At 35.2% G+C, this 24,309-nt stretch overlaps 1 protein-coding gene across 3 annotated transcripts in view; it reads left to right on the top strand.

Moving 5' to 3' along the window:
* The window catches only part of OtopLc (proton channel otopetrin-like c), an 83,364-nt gene that overhangs the window by 790 nt on the left and 58,265 nt on the right, over positions 1-24,309 (top strand). For all 3 annotated transcript variants that reach the window (XM_076116625.1, XM_076116626.1, XM_076116624.1), the window contains exon 2: positions 322-658. In XM_076116625.1, the coding sequence (XP_075972740.1) occupies positions 438-658 (221 nt within the window). In that variant the 5' untranslated portion in view covers positions 322-437. The remainder of the gene's footprint in view (positions 1-321; positions 659-24,309) is intronic.

The raw sequence follows: 24,309 nt of genomic DNA, 5'->3' as shown, positions 1-24,309 counted from the left end.
TACTTGACGCACACATGCGTAATTTTGGGAGTTCGTAAATACATGTGTGCGTGTGTGCGTAGTCGGTTATTAGTGGAACAGGAAGCGGTGTCGATTTTAGGGAAGGTTACACTAGGAACGGTTCACAGGTCATTGTTCTTTTTACGTCGAACCGGCCTTTTTGTAGCGCGACAAGATAAATTGCTATTGTTTGTGTGCGAGCGCTTTTTGTGCCTCAGAGACATTAGAGATTGTGTCTATTCAATTTTGTTTGAATAAAAGTTTTCATAATTTGATATTAATGACAAAAATGCTCACGAATAAAGTTTTTTCTTTTCAAAGTTTTCTTAGTCGGAGATGGGTTAACCGCGCGAAATGATGCATAAGGATGTGAAAAGACGATACTGAATAACCAAACGAATTTTAGTGCGAAATGAAACGATAAAAGTGTTATAAAAATGGATGACAGTTCACCGGACCTGTCGCTTAAACTGCGACGGGGTTCGAGTGATTCCCGCGAGTCGTTTTACATGGACTTCGCGCAAGGTATCGACTCGGACATCGAAGAGGTGACTACGATAGAGCGAGTGATCCCTGAGCATCCGGGAGGGAGGACGGAGGGTGATGCCGACACGTTGGCGACGCCGTCTGGTCTGGAGGAGAACAAGGAGCTGCCATGGTTAGTTCGTCTTTCCTTATACATAATGTAGGAATTATCATCAATTATGTATTGTCTTATCTTGCGTTGGACTGGGTGTTAAGACTCGAACAATTACTGGCGAACTTTCTGCGGGAAACGGAAAAGGAATAAAATAAATAGGTACACAATGATGAATGATGTTGCACTTCCTCGTGCAATGAAAGTTTAATGAGTATGTAGGGATTAACATTAATCAATCAAGATCAGATCAATTTCATACCATTAATTACAAACTTGCTAGGCATACCAAACTTTGCAATCGCATTCTTTACCTTCGGATCTTTTCCGATCCGAAAACTTAAACACAATTTACTGATTTTTCACCGGTAAAGATTGATCCCTAGCGTTGAAATTCTACTACTTAAAATGTTTAAACTTTTACTCCTATTATTGTATAAAATACAATACTTACTTACAATGTATAAACTTAGATACATATTACAATGCATTCAGAACTTCATTGCCTCCACAATCTAAACAAATTCTGTATACAATCGTAATCCACCAAAGAACACCTAATAATGCAAATTTCAACAATTGCCACCCAATTCTCAGGCAGAGTGCGCCGTTATGATCGGCTTGTTAGGCACATTTGCATCAATGTTCGTGTTGTGTACACACCTTTATAAACAAAGCAGTTTGCTGCAACATGAGACGGCTTGTCTTTAGAAGGCTAGACTGGCCGAGTCAGACGTCTGGCGTAGGTGCTATCCGCGTTATACTCTAGTTATGTCTACGATATGAAATTTGAACGGGGTTTCGCGCTTAATGGTTAGGGGAAATGACCACAAATTTAGTCGTTTAGATTTATGTCTGAAAGCTGTGAAATCTAGATCATGTTTTATTTATTTTCTTCTCTTCGACTCAGTTTCGGTAATATCCGCGTATTTACGGTTTTTCCTATTATTATTGTAACGTCATTAACTATTACCTAGAGTCAGCTCTGATAGTTATTTGATAAACTGCTTATTTATTAGAATCACGATAAAAGCACCAAATTATCAATGTTATTTTATTCATAGTGATTGGACATGATTCACATGTTACACATAGATAATTAATACGTTTTATTACGAATAAATATACTAGGTCTATATTTATTTAGTCTAATAGTTTTTTAATCTCACAGCACAAATAAATTTAAAAGCTAATAGAAATCAAAACAGATACTGGCTTAATTCAATAAAACGTATCGGATATCCAATACGATTAATTTACGAATGCCAGTAGATAATACTATTACGAACCGATGAACGCTTCGATCTGTGCATTTAGTCCGGTTCACTTTGATTTTAATTTAAATCCATTGGTGTTTGTTTTGTACACGCAACATTTGGTTTCTATACATTTTTAACTAGCCAGTCACACTCAGGATGAGCTCGTTAACGGGGTCCCGTTTGACTGAATTGAGATCTGGATTTATAGGTGACTATTTGAGTTTTAGCACTGGCGGTTATCGCTACATTGCTATGCTTGTTTATTAGCTATGAAAAGGAATGCCTTGGTTAAACAAATTTTCTTTCCTTTCTGAATCAATGTGTATAGCGAATATCCGTGTTTATTTATTAATCTCGTAAGTCTTTTACAGCGTAAAAAGAAACAAAATATTATTGTTAATAGCTAGGTACCTATGTATATAGGTAGGTAGATACTTATAATTACGTAGAAATATACTTACTCACATGAAAGTAAATTAAAGTCTTTTCTCTGTCTGCAAATTCCCAAAATTATATTTTCCTCCACGCCTTGATATCGCAAAATGTTAATTACAGTTGCAGCTTGTAATTAATAACGGCCTGATAGCCTGATACTCGTCGATACTCGGCTGTCATAAAATAATGGAGTTAATATCCATTACGCTCTGTTAAAATTTGACAACGAACAATATTCATTGTTTATTGTTAAAATATACCTATCCATTGTCTGGTCAAGCTTTAACACGAACTAAAAGCTTTTATAATTGAATCATTACAATATTTAAAATAGCTGTAATTTATCCGTACCTACACGTGCTCAGTGCCTTACTTGTAAATAATGCGCGAAAAGGGCAGAGTGGCTGTTTCGCAGGTCAGTCGTATTACGCAGCAGTAAAGCACAAAGAAATGTACCGGGACTTGAAATGTGTGTCAACGGCACCCGTCAGACGGGTTGTACAGGGCTTTCTCCTACACCCCGGGTCAGATAACAGAGACCACATGTCGTGCGGTCGCGTACTCTACTGACTAATGTCCGTCAAGCCGATCCGTTCTTAGTAATAGTGCGTGGACAATGGCTTGTGCAACATGTTTTTAATGTGTTCTTTTTGTTCTCAATTTGCTTAAGCTTCCAATTACCCATATGGGCGTTTGAAATTTTAAGTAGAAACAATTAATTGTGAGTAGAGACTACATTAAGAAACGAGCCGGAAAAAATATGTCGGGACTTCATAGTTGTAAAACTTAAAAAAAAATATAAGTATACTTTATTGGTTTCTGATCTACGTTGGTTTCTTACCATTAGTCGTTAGTCAGTTTATCAAACGCATCCAAAATATATATGTTGCCCTAAACGGTGAGTAAGACATTCTGAGGAAACTCACGATCGTAATAAAATCTAACGGCAATCGATAATGCCTTCAGGCATCCATTCAAGACGTATGAGAGTATATGGAGCGTGTGAAACAACCAAGATGGCAGCATTTTGCTTAACCAGCATATTTAGCAAAGTTGCCAGAATTTCATGGAAATTTACGCAGAATATACGTTCACATTCACGAGTGCTAACTACCTACACTCATCGTAGTCTAGATTAAGACAAACATTTATAAGCTTTCTTTGAGCTCCATTGTTGCACCGCCGTAGCCACAGGCATTCTCCGTTGTTAATATTACGCCAGTTTGCTTTTACAATACTTTTCACACTTCCATTCCAGCTTTCGGCACGGGACCGTAATAAAGATACAACGATCCAAAATAGACCACCGTCGTTGGAATTAAAAAGCGTGAATGCGAGTCCCTTTAATGACTTTTTTAACGTCACTCGAACTGAATAATTCTGTCGTTTCGTTCCAATCATTCGAGAAGGGTTTTATTATACAGTCGTTTCATTTTATTTTCTAGCAGCAGGAACGTGTAACAGCCAATTTCGAGTGTACCTACAATTTTATTTGAAAAAGGGACGAAATTAATTAACAATACTTTATGAAATATTTCCTTTTACAAGTGGTGTTCTTTTGTTGTACTGCTGTTTCAAGTTAGTTATGTCTTTGAATGGCGTTCTCCTTTGAGTTCGCTACCTTCAACGACTTCAGACGCTCATAAATATGTTTATCATAGGTGCCTTTATATTTAAGCTCTAGGCGGGTATTCTTTTACAAAACATGAAGCACTGAGTTTACATTTCATTGGCTTTGTTCGGCGATGCATTAAAATGTGCGCGGCTACACGATACTTCGAAACGTTCCGCAGTTAACTTATTTTGCGGCAACACTGTATGTGTATTGTTAAAATATTGATCAATCAGCGGTTTATTCATCAGGCGAGGCGATTTAAGTACGCATCACTCCCCATAAATCAAAAGCGTAACGCCGAGGGCCGCGTTTAAAGGGAAAATGCCTGTTTAGCAAGTATGACACAGCAAAATGTGTTAATGTGTTCTGTGCTGGGCAAACAGTCAGCTTTATGCACAGAAAAGTCATAAAAACGTTAATTTTGTTAAATTCGCATAGATAGCATCATTGTCTAATTTCATGAAGTGAGGATGGCTCCCCAAAAACGTTGAAACTTCATGGCTGTTTTCTGTTCTTATGTGAAAATAATGTCTAAAATTGATTTATATTGGCTATCTTTTCTATTATTTTTCAATATTTATTTATTAGCGTTATATCACTGTGATTGTAGTATCGTGGTTGTATCACGTATCTGTGCCCGGTTTCTGAGGCACATTGATTACAGAGTTTTTTTAATTAAACACCAAAGGTAACCACATAATAGCCAGTAAACACAAGCTTAACCTACACCTACTTCCATAACTAATTTTGTAACAAGTACTCCATCATTTCGGGGCTCCAAACAGCCTCACCGCGTAAACCACAACACACAACTCAACCCGTCACTTCTGATCTCTTTATGTTTATAGTTCAGTTATCGACAACACACGAGCATTGTTTTGATTTAAGTTTGACGAATATTATTTAATATTATACCTAAATGCGAAAATTTGGATGTTCAGATGGATGTTTGTTACTCAGTTACGTCAAAAATTCTACAAAGATAGGTTATAATTTGGATTAACACGTCAGCTATTTCTTATCCTGAGAAATCTTTTCAAGCGAATTAAGCCGCGGGCGGATGCTTGTTTTATTTTAATGCAAACGTATAGATTTTCGTCAAAACTAGTGAAATGATTTTGACGAAGATACACCTCATATAGGTTATTAGGTACTTGGACTAACTCATAAGCATACTTTTTTCCGTAAACAAGGATGCAAGCCAAAACTAATACAATAGTTGTAGTATATATTTACAACTTTGCACCTGACAATTACCGTCTCCGTTTACCAAATTATTCCTCAGCACTATCTTCCCACTTCCCGGAATATTTAATTAGCTTTATGGTAATTAGTTCGTGAAACTTCCAAGTCTATAAAATGAGAAGCCGAGAACACGCCTTGTAAACTTACTGTTCGTTTAAGATGGCACTAACTTTTTTATTAATTTGAAGGCTAAATTGTTATGTTCGTTTAGTTTTTGTTTTCCGAATTGCAATTTGTTTTTTGTGTCTTTTTTTTGCCCGTTGTGAGATGACTGAGTGATTGCTAGGAAGATTATTTTAGAACTACTTAGTCTACTAGTTAGGTGGGACTGTTTTAGTATATATGCGACTTAACCTTTATGATTTATATACAATAAATCATAAAGGTTAAGTTTTCATATGAAATACAGAAGAGTTGTATACAGTTATTAATGATATAATCTTAGATGCCTTTACTCGTGAAGTTTAAAGTTTTACGTTTTTGGCTCTATGATAGAAAAAAAAAATAAGAAGGGCCTCAACTTTTGCTTCAGTAGTGCGATTCTGCACATTAGATACCATCGAGTATCTAAAGTTTGACATTTAAAATGTGTTGCCAAAATAGTTCTAACGGAGCCCGGTAGAGGCGGTAAACAGATTTTCGTATTAAACTTCGAAGTCGATAGTAGTAGAGAATCGGGAATTCTAACTAAGTAATGATAGTAATAGTTAGAATTGAAGTAAAAATTAGAGCACCATTTCCAAATACACGTCAAAGGTTCGTTGAAATCGGAATCTATCGGTTCATTCATTCATACATTCACGTTATTTTATTCAAAGGGCTGTGACATATGAATATAGGCGAGCAAATAGGCTTTTGTTTGAACGCACCAACGTAAAACAATGTTGTTTTGTGTCGCTCGTTTTAGTTTTAGACTTGTTTTAGATAACGCCATTGTTAAAGGGTTGGGTTTCAAATAGTTTTAGTGGTAAAGTTTATTTCGAAAGCTTCAGTTTATATGGTTTTTCAGTAAACTTTTGAACAACGTGGTACAAAAAAACAATTTGCCATTGGTTTGGTTGATTGAGTTCATTTATATTTCCTTTTTCTCTACATTTTTTGGGTTGTGGATAAGACAATCAATCTAAATCTACATTAAAATATCCTTAATTTGAGGTAGTGATAGATACAGACTCTATTTTAGCAACAGTGCCGCTTTGATCAACTCTGCATAGACAACCATTCTCAAAACATAGTTTCATGAATCACCAATCACTTATTCACTGACTATGCAAGAGGTTTAAAACACGAACAAACGTGACAATACTTAAGTACAACTAAGCAATGATTGTATATCAATATCCTAGCCGCACATACACTTGGGTGTCGAGGCTAATTTCATGGCGGTCCGCGTCTATGAGTGCGCTCCAAATCACCTCGTTACACCGCACGTTTGATACGAGCATGACGACATGACGCCATGGCGTTTCCGAGCATGACATGTTACATTGCCGGCTTAATTAGAGGTACCCTACAACGTATACGTACTTAGCCGTAGTTGTACAGCGTTGCAAGTGCATAGGTGGTTAAATTTGTCTGACATGATTGGTGTCTGCGTAGCTGTGCTAATTTATTGTGAATGATATATTATCACTCGTAGATGCGTTTAATTGGAAAATATAGGAGGGAAAAAGGTAAATGTATGTATTTTCTGATTCAGTTGCAGTTTCTTTCTTTGGATTGTTAAGTTAGGGGCCAATCCAAACTGACGCCAAACTTCCTTAAACTGGCCGACAGTTTCTGACTTCGAAACTTGCAAGAATCTTACTTCGACGTGTTTATCTTAGAACTACCCGCATCAAACAACAAAGAGCAAATTCAGTTGCAATGCAAGAACAAACTAATTATATTGCAATTTCGACACCCTTGCATAAAAACCTAACTTCCATGTTAATTGATATAACAAGCTAATTTCTCTCGGTACACAAATAATTGCCTTTAGAGAATGAACTTTTGAACAATTACAGCAAAATTCTGCATTGTCGTGAAGGCTTGCAAATTGTTCCTGTATTTTCTTTGTTCGAATTTCCCCTGTTTACGCGACACGCTAGGAACTAAGGGGGGGAATAAGGGCAGGTGAGGGGGGAAGGGAGGGAAGGTTAGACGTTAAAAGAAAGAAGCTCGGGATTGCAGGTGTTTTATTGCGGTCCGGCGCTTGTTATGCGAAACCCTATGTTTTCCCTTTTGCATTTTTCCTGATACGTTTAGTTGCATGTAGGTTTAGTTATAGGTACAGAGTGTGTAGGTAGTGTTGAATGTATCTGCCTACCTGGTTACATAGGCTTGGTTGCGAATTAAATGTATAAAATCTTGTTTGGATGAAGTTTAATTATGGTATCTTAAATTAACTCTTATTTAGCTTTAAATTATCAATTTCGTAATCACCAATAAATTACTTATACACTCTTAATTTCCGAATGCTCGTAAACAAACTTTTACTAACATACGCAATGAAGATTTTCTGCAAATGAAATACTATTTTCACTATAAGTAATTTAATTGTCATAAGCTTGCCCATTCCAAAAATAAAGAGCAACACTTCATAAATAGTTAGCCACTAAATTTTACGATGCTTGAACACAAGAATTCCTCTACAAATTTAACCTGCTAACACGAAATTGTTAAAAAAATGTGGTGAACGTGCAATAATTTGCAACGTGCATGAATATTTACAAGTTGGGTACCGTCGTTCGAAGTGGCCTGCTCAAATTGCACAAATAGTTGCCGCCGACGCAGCATTACCATAAAATGAGCTTTTATGAACATGCGGTCTGCCGTTTGCCAGTTGCAGTCCCGCCACCAGACGTGCGAACCTATTGCAGATTGCTTTAGTGCTGTTATTTATTAATATAATGCTGAAGGAATTTTCGTGGTGAGAACAAAGAATTGGTGCACAGATTTTTGTGGATTTAATCGAAAAATATACCTAGCATCAAGATATACCTTTCAGTCAAATCATAAAAGAGGCTTCGATAGTTTATGTTTTGTATAAAATTCAAAGAAAAACTTCGTTTAAAAGTCGTTCAGACTGCGGACAAACGAATGCGTTTTAGTCAAATTTATCGTATTGACGCTATTATTGGAAAACGTTTCATTTCAGTCAATTTGTTACTGTTATTTCTATTGATTAATCATGAAACTGCACGAGTCATATCAAAAGAATAACAAACTCAATCCTAGTTCCTCTAAACACGGTTCGTTAACCTTTCCCCAAACCCTCCGCTAACTTTTCCTTTTCATCGCAAAAAAGGAAACGTCCACGATATTAATCTGTATTATTTGCACGATACAGAAACGGAGACTACCGCGTTGGGCGTACAGGAAAACTTTTAACAAACTAGACTAACTTTCTGCTAATCTCTTTGCAGTTGTTTCGACAACGAATGCTCCGCAAACCGTCCTTTAGAACCTGGACATGTTATTTATAAAGTATAATATAAAATTCTCTACAAACTCATGAATAAAATACGACTCCTCCGAAATTCTTTTAAGTACTGTAACTTCCTTAATAAAGCTTCTGAAACTTGTACGAAAAGGCATAAACACAGTTACGGTATTGTTATAACGTGGTACATTTCCCTCATTTAACACAAAACCCGAACGGTGGAATAGGCGAAAGTTTGCGAGGCGCGGCCTGACAGTGTTGTCTAGGGAAGCGTTGAATATTACGTCGGGCATAATGTCCTGCGCGCCCCGGGCTCCTCCGCGGACGAGGACACGCCAACAGCTGCTACATTACACCCAGATATTTACTTTATATTGGACATTTTATTGGACAATATTAAAAATGGATCGTTTATGTGACAGATGCTTTATACATTTTCTACATTTTCATCACTTTTTCTAATATTCTCCGCCAATATGAATATTATGTTTCTGTCACTACTCCTCATGTTCGTCTTTTTTGTTAGAGAACATTACCGTTCAACTAGTATTCTCACTTTAGTTAAACTGTGTTATTATACCTACATGGGCATTCAAACGCTTTAATCTCAACATTTGGTCCACACGACACAGGTTAATAGAAAACCCACTCTGCATTAGGATGCCAGCTTCATCGTACCATAGCTTACCATAAAATGGTATATCTGGTCGTAGTTTGCACGCAGCTGCCGTCGTTGTGATTATTCAAATTTCGTCGCTCATCGTTTGGGAGACGCGCCAGATAAATAGATATAAAACCAAATGTAGGCCTCACACCACAGTTTATCTCGGCATAAATTGAATATGCATTCAATTAATATTTTATTGGAAGTAGTGATTTAATTATATCGTAAACGTCGGCTTTCATTTTAAGTAGATTGGTTTTTATAAAAAATATTGTGAGAAGAAGAAATAATCTGAAAATTATGAACGTTGCTTCGATAATTATGATGTCTAATCGATGTATTTTTTTAAAAGCCGTTCTAAGCTTGTACTTAAGAGCCACACGCGTCGTTTCCATTTTAAAGTAATTTGTCTTAACCGTGTTAGGAAGTGCACTAATGTGTTCCTATCTAAATAAATAAATTTTAATGTGTGTTCAATCATCGAATCCCCATTACATAAAAAGCTTAAGCTTGACGGATGAATAAGCAAATACTAGGAACTTTAAGGACTTGGCATTCATTTTGGATTTTAGTGCGCGGTAAGTAGAGGAAATAAATCATTTCCGTAAGAATGACGGGTTTATCGTACCTAATGGTGATGTATAGGTTCAGGTTTAGGTGCGGGTTTAAAACGAATGATTACGAACTATTATAAATAACTATTCCGTAGGCTGATCTTAGTAATTCAACAGGTATTGTGATAGAAGCCAGTATTCCATAAGTTTAATTATATTATTAATTATTCTTATTAAAGACTACTTTCCGATTTCTGTCTACCATCGTGGTAAGATTTATTTTTCGTGCAAAAGCTTTTCGACCGTTCGTTTTACAGCTCTCAACGTTAAGTCTATCCGTAGACTAACTAAAGCCCTGTAACTTTGCTCTCGTTTTGGTATTACGTGTGCTTTAAACTTTTAAATTAAACGAATGCTACCGAATTCGGGCTATTTTCAAACACGAATTGGTATGCTTAGAGTGGACTCTTCGGTTTTTAAAACATACTTTAGCAGTTTGTGTGTAATTTTTTTACTTATAACACTCAGCTGTCCTATTTGAGACAGTTATACTGTTAGTTTTGTTAGAAAAAGTGTGATTTTTTTTTGACTAAACACTCCTAAATCTGTAGTGTATTTAATCCGACAACTTCGTATAGAGCCTTGCATGAATGCATAGAGCATGTTTATCTAGATTATAATTAATAATTCTGTGTAGTTACTAACTTAAGTAGCTGTACGACGTACGTACCCGACAATGTAACGTCAGCTGCATAAGCCTATGGTACACTGATGTTCTAAATTTTGTATACCACCACCAGCCGTAAACCTTGCATACAAGGTCTACTAACTTATAAGACTATCATATCTTAAAATTCCTACTATAACGACTTGAAAAGATACATCAAAATATCTAATAATAACTACAATGATTCAAAAGAATCAGTTATAATACATGTGGCTACATGGCGTGTATATTATATTCGGCTTCTGTTGACTCATGGCTGATGAATCAATTCCCCATGGAATACGTGACGCAACACATGACTTCCTCTAGTCCAGGGGCTCCCAACCTTTTCCTAGTCCAGGACCTCTTTTATATTATTCTTGTTAACAGGGACCACTATGTAAGTATATAAAAATTAAGTGTAATAATCATAATCACAAATTTTAAATTTTAAAATCATTCGTGTACCACATTTTGACTTCCACGGACCACTACTGGTTGGGAACCACTGTCCTTCGCAGGATGATTGAACCGACGAACGATATTAAGTAGTTATAGTGAACGAATGTTTCGTTGAATTTGAATAATTTATTTAATAGTACAATCAGGAAGACACGTGAGAATGTTGTTAATGAGGTACAGTCAGTGACAAGTCACTATAAAATATTGAATTCTGTAAAACCTTTGCCATATAGTATAGTTATGTAAACGATGAAGAAATAATTGAAATTGGCATTTGTAATTTCATCTGTGGGTTTCAGTGTAACTACTCCGGAGAATATAAGATTAAAGGATATAAATTTAAGATGCAATAGTGTCGCTAACCGTAGTTTTTGACTTATAATATTGTTAGTAATGCAAAGCAATTGCAATCAATGTTATATCGTAGTAAATACAAAAATAAGTCAATGAAGCCAAAAAATATAAAAAAACACACAAAGAAGGCGTTTTTCCTTTCCACCGCTTCATAGATCATATCTTAGTCTCACAGCAATAGTATTCTTTCATCCCCCGCCCTCATAATATTTTACTCAACAGGCGATGGTGTAATAAATCAGACATTGTCGACATGAAGCCAGGGTACATCTATTTATACCGGATGACTGGCGAAACTGTCTCTTGTATGTAAATACTGACTTCTTTTGACGATACCACGGATTTCACGCGATTCTTGTGTTGCGTTGGAGTTAAGAGTGAAAAGATTAGCGACTATTAAAAGAAAAGAGCTTAAATGGTTGTGCTTTAAAATCATTGTTAGGGTAATTTACTTACTTTGCGTTACGTCGTAAACACGACATATTGATTCATCAGTATATTTTTTGTTTGTGATTTGATTACCACAAGAGTAATATGAGATCATAGGACAAATATGATTGGAACTCAAAAATAAAAGTATTAAGTATAGAAAATTTATCGTACATTTTGTGACTGGTTTCTAAGTAAATATCCAAATCTATTGAGTACCATTTACCACAGGTATAATTCATTTATTTATACACAGAGTTACATCCACCATTACAGACACATCTTATTTGATAGACGTAACAATATACTTAAACATTATTAAACAAAAGAAGAAAAAAAAAATCCAGGATTAGTTTTACGTATGAACACGGAAATACAAACCAAAATACATCGTTGTAACGGAACTTGAAATATGATTGTAGTAGATTGACAGTGCACCGGCAAGCCTCCGGCTAAGTTGTTGCTACCAATCGATCGATTTATCATAGAGTGTCTGTCTGACCAGCATTCATTTATCAAACACAACTACGTTTATAATTGTGTTGTGAACTTTAAACGGACATTATGATCCCGTAGAAATTCACACAACCGGTTTATACCCCTTAGTTTTTGAGTAAATTTAAAGGTCAAACAGGAGCTTCGACCACAAAATTCTGGCGAAATTTAGCCTTGTTTTAGAAACCTACTTAATTATTTTTATGCTTTTGATGTTTCCTTTTGTAAATAATTAAGGTCACTTGTAAGGATTCAAGTGGATGTTGAGGATTGTAGGGTCATAAGATGTTGAGTTTGTTACAAAGTTTTGAAATGATATAATCTATGGTCAGTATAATGGGGACTGGGGAGTCTTATCGCTAAGAGGTCTTTGCTTCCTGACCTTTGCCCGCATCTTGAGTGTAATAAGTTAGTGGAAGCTCCGGTACCGTTAATATCACTTTAAATTCAATATTAAAAAGCAAAAAAACATGGCCATCAGGAAACACGGGCTATAATTTTGATCAAATCAAGGTACAAACGCTGCTAATTTCGTATTTCAAAACTCATAGTTAAGTAGATAGTAAGTAGAATATAGGTATGTACATAGGTACATTTCATTTGGAAAACATTCATTCGAATATAGAACCTCCTCCTTTTTGATGTCGTTAATAGTTGGAATAGTGTAATTACCGTAGCTTGACTCGAGTAGGTTTATATATTTATTTGTAAATTGTAAATATATTATAATGAAATGGGTATTAAAATATCTTTAGTATATTTTAGCGTATCTTATCCGCCGCATCCAGCTATGTTTACGGTTAACATAAAGTAGAATTGTGACCGCAATAAAATGTTTCTTTAGGGCGGCTTACTTTATGTATTCACCCGTTGGGTACACACTTATTATCTGAGGGTTTTAGTTAAAAGGGATGCTTTTATGTAAGCAAACTAGAACAGCTTTATCCTGTAGATAGCGGCTATACTTGGTTAAACGCAGACTAATGTTGTTTGCTGAACATGCGAGTGTGTTTTGCTTTGGCGAAATGTACCGGCCAACTGAAATTTACGCTCTGATTTTAACGTTGGCTTAAATTTAAGTTTTAGTTAAATAATTATTTGTGAAGAGTAGGTACATGTAGTTTCGAATAGTATGAACAAACATAAATACGGATCACATAGCACAGACTTATTATAAATCTAAGTTTTAGTAAATAGTTCTGTGCTGCATACGGCTGAACTATAGAAAACAGAAAAAGACGTCTTCTAGTCTCTAGACTTAACTACTCACACACTATCTAAATTATCCAAAATAGACATTTAATTTTGTCTGTTTTTCTTCTCCTCCTCTCGTCCGAAGCTTAACTTGCTAACGCAATTTTATTCCAAAAAATCTAAGTTGCGCCAAGCCTCCTAACTTGTTCCATCGCATTCATAAATCACGGCGGGCAGTTTATAATTTATTACTCTTTTTATTACAAACATCGCTGGGAGGTTCGTGAGATATTTTAGAAAATTCCCGTCACGCAGTAATATCATTTACATCTAAATCTTTCTAAGGAAACGAGTGTCTTTGAAGCCGCGTCAGCGTTTCTACTCGCCTTTCCTCAAAACATAAACAGACTACGAATTTTATTAATTTGCTTACGTAATGCTGTGTGGCCTCGGCTAAGAATAGACCACCAGTCCACCCTGTCACTTCCCGTGGGAGTCGTAAGGACGAATAAAAAAAAGCATTAGACGGTACAACTGCTTTTATCCTTATTATTCCCAAGGATATTAGGGTTTCTAGTCTAGCGAGATAAGACGGAGCTTCCTGCCTCAGCGTAAAGCTAGACTTTGGAACAGTAGTCTGGATATTTTAAGGTATTTTACAACGCGTATCGCCTCTGGAATGTCGACTTCCTTTTTCTGAGGTACTTGCTTAACACTTGCTAAATTATTCTTTCATTTACACTTGAAACTTAGTTATTTTTGTGTGTATTGTGAATAATTACAAGTGGTTTCATCTATTTAAATCATTTTATGACAGTTATATTTTATTAGTATTCTTATATAAGTTCTACGATGAATAGTAAAGATAAACTAAGTTTGAGCCGCACACGAAGTTCGTCACGTGCAATTCAAAAGTACGTTAAACCATTCCAACGGCTGAGAGTTTCGCAGTTTCGCTCCATTGAGGTCCATTGTTCGCATTCAAGCCGAGTTATGCTAATATTTTCTTAACAGATTAACCAGTTGCTCTGCACAAATAACATTCACTTCTATCTGATAAACACTAACAGATAAACTCTTGTTATGTAAATTGAATTGATTTATTAACATAGATTATAACGTTTACCAAAATACTTATTCGTTGTAATTGATCGTTTTAAAATAACTCGTGTATTAACGTATATTAAATGTGTGCTAATTTTAAATTTCCTTCATAATGAGTTGGTACATAATATATTAATACCACACATGTTCCGGAAGCAAAAATTTCAATTATGATTCTTAATATTTACATATTAAAATGAAATCTTTACATAGCCCTACCCAACGAAATTCCAATAAAACCTTACATTTAACTGGAGCAGCATTCTTGGTAGTAGAGACGGCCGGATCGATGTAGGCGCCCTCTGGTGTACGTTGCGGAAACACTCGCCCCATGAGTCCACGACCGCGGTACCCTGCTACATGTACCAACACAACTATATAACAACATAGACAATGTTCCATTGTTAGAATACAGCCTATTTGCTGCGCTATTTGTCTACAACTGAATAAAACTCCATACCCGCAATTATGTTTTGTTTACGAAAACTTTTGTGAAAATAATACACTTTGTTTTCTTGTACAAGTTTTGTTATAAAATAGTTTTTATGGAGCTATTTTTGTGTGTAATGAAAAGTTAATGTCAAAACTATCTCAAAGAGATAAAATCTTGTAAGATTCATATCGCTAGTGTTATGTTGCATATTTTATTCATTGAATTATATTATCATTATTTTGTGAAACTTGCTTTATTACTTGGATAGATTGTGTACAGATTGAAGACAGGTTATGAGTCTGATTAATCAAAATTTATTTTAAACGTACAATGACTCATTTTGAACCGTCAACGTCAGAAACATGTTTTTCAGTTTTAGTTCCTATAAAAATATAGTTTAGTAGTAAATTTTTCAGTACTTAAGTATTTGCTGTTTCGTTTTGCCAATATACAAAGTACTTCTTAAACATATACGTATGTGCCTACTTTGTACTTTACCCTGCGAAACTTTGCGCAAGAGAGATGAGCAGTGTAGTAGAGATAACAAAAAATAATGTAGAAACACAAGAATGCTTGACAAATCTTGTTGATTATGGCAATATCCGGGGAGCCGCTGTCATCGCTCATTGTAATATGTAGGGGAGCGCTTGTCCACTCCACGACAATTAAGGGTTGATGTGGACGTGTGAAGGACTACGCCATTGTCTTGTTTTTATTTTACATTAACGTTAGTTTTTTGCTGAGTTGACATTTAAAATGTATCTTTTGTCAGGGGTTCCTTTGACGATGCGATGGAACTACAGAGCATGAATACGAATTATTAAAAATTATTTCACATATTCTATTATGCAACCGTTTTTTAAATGTTAAACTGCCAGTTATATTTTTGGTTTTATAAGTTTTTAAAATTTCGCATTTTGACAACGCACATAATAAATCTCTACGTAGAATCAGGCACTCTAAATCGAGTTTATATGAAGCAAAGCAAATTGGATTTTCTGCTTCTACTTAAGTAACTTAATTTAACGTTTAAAGCGCGGAAAATGATTTGTCATAATATTTAATTTGTAACGAATGAAGCCCAAACCTAACGAAAGTCATTCAAGAAAATTCTATTGACTTTTGTTTATATTCCGTAATCGGATTGATTTGCGTCAAGATTCCGAATTCAATTTCCTAATGATAACAGAATTTTGCCGTTCGTGACATCTCTTGAAAGCTTTTAGCATTTATGGAGACGGGCTGCGCATATAAAAGGGATTTATGTACATATAGCGAGTGATATAAAGGGTTGAATACCATGAGAAGCGTAGATCATATACATTGTACAATATACATAATCCTGTCAGCCCCGATAAAAGCTTTGAAAAATCCTTTCATTAATTTTAATCGTCACACTCCCAACCTTTATTAAACTCCATCAGTCTCCATCAACACAAAAAATATTCAGTACAAAGTATTGATGAGTATCACGTGTCACAAAGGGTTAGTTTTACAAGCGAGGTAAACAAGAAAATTCATCTTGAAATTGAATTTTCCAATTTTACGACTTCGACAAATTGCTTCCTGACATCCCCTTGAGATGGCTCTATAGATAAGGTGTCACAATAAGCCGCACCTTCGGAATGATTGGGTCAATGTTTTCTCACTCTTATCTGAACTTTCCACGTCACTGGGTGAAATCGATTTAGTCTGTTTGGTTCGATTTAGTCGAGTTCATCATTGGCCTATAGTTAATGGTACACCATAAAGCCGTATTTATTTTATTTGACAGCCAGTCACTGTGAAGTCTATAGAGGAATAAAGTTGAATATTGTCTGCGGCCTATTCTCTAAGTTTAAATTACTTTGAATAACATTACCGAGTTAGTTGTTAGAAAATTAGCATACAAATAATCGAGAGTTAACGATGCATTAAATTGGTGTACGTAATAATTGTGATCTGTTATCAACTCTAGTAATTATAAGTTTATAACTGACGCATTTTATGTACCGAATATAATTACATTCTTACTCATAATATATATCAATTTGCGTTGAAGAGAGCACACATTTTTTCCTGAATGGTTTTAGTTTTTAATGACATTTTATAGATGCCCACCTGAGCATTTCTCTAACAAAGGAATGTAATTAAGAGTACGGGACCCTCATAAGCGTTTATAGATGGCGTTAAAGCCTTTGATACTAAATTCCTCAGTATAATGAGATTGAGTGAATTCTAAGATGTTTGTCTCGTTCAAGCTCAGTCCGTACATTTTAATGATTGTATCGACACTTCAGACGTCGTTAAAACAACTTTAGCTTTATGAGGATTTTAAAGATTTCCGCGTTTGCATGTTGCTTTTGAAGAGTTTACGACAAAGAAATAATGTAAATGCATTCAGTCGTCAACGAATTTTAACAGTGAATGGCTAAACGGAAATATCAAGAAAATATTTAAATTATGTTGTATCTATGCAACGTAGATACGGAACAAAATTTATCTGCGTTAAGACAATATAATGTGCGAATTTTCCCACGTTTGGCGGAAATCTTAATACCATGGCTCAGTTAGATTAGGTTCTATAATTCGAGTAAGAAACTCTAGAAAAGGACCTTAAATCTACCTGTCAAAGCGAATAATAAAATATGTGATATTGGAAGAGATCCAATGTATGTAAAACACGTGAGTTCCTGAAGGAATCTGACGCGAACGATACGAGACACGTTTGATTTCGTGCTCACTGGCTCGGAATCTAGCGCGCCTACCTCCTCGAATATTTCGGTTAATACTTCTCCCTTATTCCCAGATATGTAAGTATTTTAAGGGTGAACACATTTTGGTTGTTGCGAAGGAAACATGTGTATTTATACTTAACCTATTTAAATATGTTCTCTGAATTGAATGCCATAATATCGAATACAATCATCATCTTTTGAATACAGCATGTACAAAAATAGGAATATTTTTCTTGGTATACATACAAACATACACATAAGTATGCATAATATTACGCCCGTTATACGCGAAGGTCGTAGGCAGGGATGTACGTTAAATACTCGCGTTGCGTCATTTACAATGTTAGTCCTATATAGTAGGAGGCGATTGCCATATTCTTCGCACTCATATTTTATGAAATGGCACCTTTTTCATAATTATCAGGTTTTTAATGAACTACAGGAACAATACCATAAGTACGAACATAAACACAGCTACAAAACATACCTTAATAACCCGAAAATCCGTCGAGCTTAAATTGAAAATTTTAGGCAAGGGACAAAAATTTTGATGGCGCTCCGTGCCATCCGCATAATTAACGGCCTCGTACTTCATAAGTACGGATTTTTCTATCCTTTTTACAACTCGCTTTTGTTACCTCCACATATATTATTTAAGGCTGAGCACGTATACTCGTGTACCTACAAAAAAGCTTGTTAAATCTGACGAAATGTCGTGTCGGATCAGACAGCTATTAAAAGAGTGAAAATATTTTGGAATACGTAAATCCTTTTTGACTGTGTTCCAAAAGATGTACTTAGGGCATCTCCGGAACTACTGATTCTAACTGAAAAATCTCTTTGTATTGTTATTTATCTATTTATGTTATTATATATTTGTCTATTTATTAAAGAAGGCTTTTATTATAGGCTATATACCATTGACAACAACAGCTATGACGAAAAGTGGTTTTAAAAAACCGAAGTCAAAAACGCGGACGGCCGCTAGTATGATAATATGATATTTACAACCGGTCAAAACGAAACAAATAAAAATAATGGTTAGAAATATTAAAAGTTTATTAAAATTTCAGATCGAACTGGCTGAATTTAAACATAAAGAATAGTTCAGAATAATAATTATCACTTTTGTATGTTTTATTACCGTTAATTTAATTTGGCCAATTGATTTTCTCCAAGCTTCATCAATCCACGGGGTTCCTTACAGCATCTTTATTAGAAGACCATCAATCTTGTTCTTCTGTTATCAGCTTTGTAACTACTTCCTAATTGACATTTGGACAAAGGTACTAACTTTGTATGTGTGATGTACGTGTAAACTTGATTAATTGTGCCCACATGTGTGTGATGTCTCTTTCACGTGTGAAAATAGGGAGTAGGGTGCGAGAGAGATAAAAGATAACACTTCAAGTGTAGGAACAGATTGTGAGATGTCTATTTCTGTGCCCATGATATATTGGACAGTGTAAAAATAAATTGAAATATGAGGAAGTTTAAGGGCTCGCTGCTCCATTTGTCGTTGTGTGAAAACCACTTGAGATTCAATATGTTTTGTGTTTATTCGATACGACGCTTGTAGGTGCTCTTGTTACACACGTTTAACACACATTTGTTTTTAGGTAAAGGGTTTGTTGTTTCTATTTTTACACTGGTGACTTGCTTGTGGTTTTAATAAGTTCTTTGATATAATTTGATTACTTTTAAGCCTTACCAATTTAACGCTCTATACGTTTCTCTAAAATACGTGCTTAAGCGAATATTAGTCAAAGTGCTAATAGATTAATAACACATTTTCTTTAAAACATCATATTCCTAGTACAGTAAATGTAGTTTAGCAGTCTTTGAACTTTATAATCAACCTTTTTCGTCGTCTCATGGTTTGCTTCATTTTTTATAACAAAATTAAACCCACACTCCCTCATTACATAACATCAAAGAAAGCACATAATTTATCATCGTAAAACGTTACAATTTAACATGAAATTAACCTAATTACTTGATAAATTACTAAAGTCATTCACAACGCGCATTGGGCACAATTCTAATTAGCGCCTTGAAGGTTACTGCTAATTAGGGTGTATAGTCATTAGATACAACATATTATAGCCTTCCCAGACAGTCTGGCTAGCAGCTATTGTGACGTGAAGGGCCCTGGAGACATCTCAGCCCGCTCGAGTGTGACTATGCCTTATTGAGTTCGCAGTTTTGTACTATAGGTTACGTAGACCTTAAGGCGAGATTGAAGTAGACTATGAATACTAGGCAAAATGAACGTTTAGTTTCAGATTTTTTTTAGAATGAGATAAAATATGTATTCAATAGGGACTATTTACGGTTACAGTAAGTCCGCTGTGTACAGTTTGTATAAAAAAAAATACTATACGTACGTAATATGTATCAATTTCAATACAATAATATTGTTATTGAGTGTACATTCCCACGTGTGAGTTCAAGTGCCTAATATCCTCTCACGCCAGTACTACATGCACCACGGGCGTAGGGGGCCTGTACACGAGCGACTATGAGGATACAACGATAGAAGTGGACAAATTATGTAAATACCCGCTTATATGCGTAACGAATACATCCGTCCGTTCCGCGCTAAACGACGCGATTTATGTAAGCTTGCGAAAGCATCTTACAACCGAGATAAACTCCCTTATCACCTACATAATAAGGTGTAAAGTCGTGTAATAAGGAGACACGAAGAGACCGCTTGTCGCCCTTTGAGCGACGACCCAAAACGATGAATAGGTTCAGAACACCTTCAGTAAATCCAATATTGGTTGTATACCTGCGTATTTATCGATAGCAACAGAAATGTGAATACTTTGATGTTGCATGAATGGCGTTAATAGGAAAATATCATTAGGCGTTCTTTAGGTACCTACTGTGTTTCTCTCGGAAGTCTCTTTGATGTTTTACTTCTCAAGAATTACGCATTTTAGGGTAAAAGTGCTCACCTATAGAAAATAGAGATGTATACCTCTGTACCTCGTAGAGCAAAACACATATAGAGTCATATACTGGGTAGGTATATCTTTTTCTATCGTACATAGTCGTTATTATCTTAAAGAATATTTTCTATAACACTCACTATATTTTTACATCTCGATTATCTAATATCTCTATGTAAACATGAGTGAGCACTAAACACTGGTTTGATTTGACTCCCGTGATTTAAGTGGCCTATAACAAAATGTATGTTGCTCTCATAACAGGTGATTCATCATTGTTCACTTTGACAACTGTGAGATTTAGAGTCAATTGCTAGACCAAAGGAGGTCTACTTTCAAACACACTACATTCTATAGTATTTCTAGACATAGGTCCTAGTGGTCACCCGATGTTTTATTATTTTTTTTTTTCTCTTATGGACTTTTATTCTTTCTCTATTATACTCGTAAATATGTACCTCTCTTCAACACTTCACCAAGCTTCTGTTTGAATAATATGAATGCATATTATTGCATCAACAACATAGTATTTTGCCGATTGGAAAGAGTGGCCATGAGTTACTTGCTAGATTTTCTCATAAGGCTTCACCTCTTTTCCGAGCTAGCGGCAGATTAAGCAATTGTTACGACTATCGTGAGTGTCAAAATTAGTTATAAATAAATTAATGATTTAATTTAGATTTTATGTGAAACCCGACAAGGAATTCGTTCGCAACATATTCTAAAAAAAAAGTAACACATTTTTCTTTACGTGTATTTACATAAAGAGACACATATTCTAGTAGCATTTCTAGTTTCTAACAAAGCTTATAGGTTATTCAAATATATGTATAGTCGAGTTTATGTGTAAGCGAAATTCTGAATATTTTCTATTGTCTCGAAAGTTGTAGTGAATTTGCGAGTGCATGCCGGGACTAGTTTGTTTTGTTTGTATGAGGATGACCCACTGTATCTGCGGGCTTTCAAAGAGAGGAGCTTGACCAAAGTTTCTTCCTTGATGTAAATTAAATTGTGACACTTTAGACTTTACTGTACAGTGTACAACCATGGCTTACTAATTCGGTGACCAATCGATAAAAGTAAATATTTCCTGCTAAATATTGTAATTATTTTATAATGCCTAATAATCTAAATACTACATCTTTCACTAACCTAAAACTTGCATTTCTTGTTCGTGTTGTTATACCTAAATGTTATAGATATAAGTATAAAACAACATCATATTTGTAAGAAAAATGGTTTGGTACCACAACTGCCCAAAAAGGAATATGTTTTAAATGAAATCATATCTTCAAAACTTGCAGTCCACACTATACAGTTATGTAAAAATCAGTGGCGTATATAAACGAGCGCAGACTAAACACCGTCATCCTGCAGTACATCCTCGCTACATCCACACGAACACCAGCCAACAGGATGCGACGTCTCTATAAAACATATATTGACGTCCCACAGACCTATTCTGTAGCGCGATTTTACTACACTTAGTACTATCGAGTATCGAGAGTTTGACATATAAAATGAACTTAAAATTAGTACCCACGGCACCCGCTCAGATTTTCGTACAAAATTTTGCCGGTAACTAGCCATTTGTCGATAGTCGATAGCAGTAGAAAATCGAGCTACTGGACACGATAAATGCAGTACTTAAAATTTATGAGGTTACATGCTATATATTTTACCCCGTTTAAGGTAAAATACGACGATGTTTGCGGAAGTGTGCAAATTTCCACGTGGGCAGGGTGAATGACCGCTTATATCAAGTACTTACGATTTTAAGAGGGTTTATATCGCTGTGTAAGATCCTTGACGGGACGGTAGAAATGCCAAATAAGTTAATAAGTGTTTAACAAGCCCGACAAAATCTTTGATATGATGAATCTTTGATAAATAACTTAGCAATAAAGTGTTATAATCTAGAATACTGTTTCTAAAGAGGTTAAGGCTATCTATTTCAAACGTTTTCTTTAGTAAAAGTAATGTGATATTCGTACCTAATAATACGGCAAAGAGTTTTCTGTCGTATCAAAGAAACTTGAGAGTAGGGGCGTACATAAAAGCTACCAACATCGTAAAATTTTTATATTGTTATTTGCTCCTGAGACAATTTTCCGGGTCTATGAGTTTCTTTTATGCTTTAATTACATACTTAGACAGTACGACAACATGGTATTTTTGTTGCAGTCACTATTTTTGTAACACAAATAATTTACTTTTATTGACATGATTTAGGGATAGAGCTTATCTGGAAGTGATGAGACAGGTCTTCAATGAAAATGGATAAGTTTTTTAAAAGGTAGCAACGATCACCTAAGCTATCGATCACGACAATGGCCTAACTGTAGTATTCTATTGTTATGTATACCATATTCAAGCAATTAATTTAATTACTTAGCTTTACTATCGAAAAATTAAGCTTTAAATCAACAGAGTTAACAAACACCACTACAAATTTGAAAACACCTGCACAGAAACAGTTAGACTATTGAATATGGATGATTTGACCACCAGTTCGATACAGTTACCACCGAAATCATAGAATATTTACACAGTTTCCCGCTACCTCCCTGCCAAATCAACCAAAACCCCTCGTCAAAAGTCTATAGTAAAACGACTAAAACTAGTGAGTATTCAGTCTGCGTTGCGTGAGTAAATAATTCAGAATAGGGCTCCATAACCGTGTGGTAACGCCACGGGGAAGACGGGCATCTGCGACTGTTGTCCTGTCGTATGAATAAGATTTGTGCTCCTATAACATATCTCACTTTATTATCGCTCTCTTGAATTTTATACGACAGACAAATAGAAATATGTGTCTAGCTCTCTGAAATAAAAGCTAAAAAGCAAACTGTGTTCTCCTGTTAACATGAAAGTTTGGTTTATTATGAGGTATAAATATGGAAAATAACGCGAACACGCATTTTATCTACGAATGATTGTCGTTTCGTCGCAGGTTGCATGTTGACTGGCCTGACAGACCTTTTATGCCAGGCGAAAATAAAGAAAAATATTATTATGATTATAATGAATGCTATGGTTATTACTGTTTAGTGTTTTCGATCACTGCAGTCTTTTCAATAACTTGTTACAACATACTCTTATTTATTTTTGCTCATAATAAAGATAAAATGAGCCGTAATATTCCTCTAAAAATATGTAATTTTCTCATTCCCAAAATAACTTTTCATAGAGATTTCCGATTTGATATTCATGTACGTTATTAATATTGTTGTATGTAGGTGTTCATTCCGTACTTTGTACATTAATATATACGTAAAAATAAGCAGTTGGTAGTCTATTTTTGTAATATAATGTAATACATAATAAGGATAAAGGAAAGAGTAGGTGGAGTCGTAGTATTTTACGTTCAATGTCAGTTCAGTGACGGGGTTTTAGTTCCAATGTGATAATGATTTTCGTGGGTGTAGAAGACTAATATTGCAATTTGGTGGAGGAAGTTAAGATGATGATTTATTATGCACCAATCATCAAGAGAATATTAATGGTTTCCTAGAACATTTATGACAATGACCTGGAATATATGCATAAGTGTGAGTATGTTTTGTTATTTCATAAGGTATAGCCTTATGAAATAACAAAACTAGTACTACTCATTTAAAATATA

This window comes from Anticarsia gemmatalis, chromosome 7 (assembly GCF_050436995.1).
Source record: "Anticarsia gemmatalis isolate Benzon Research Colony breed Stoneville strain chromosome 7, ilAntGemm2 primary, whole genome shotgun sequence".
Lineage (NCBI taxonomy): Eukaryota > Metazoa > Arthropoda > Insecta > Lepidoptera > Erebidae > Anticarsia > Anticarsia gemmatalis.
Note: the sequence above shows the minus strand (reverse complement) of the source record. Positions and strands in the feature narration are given on the sequence as shown.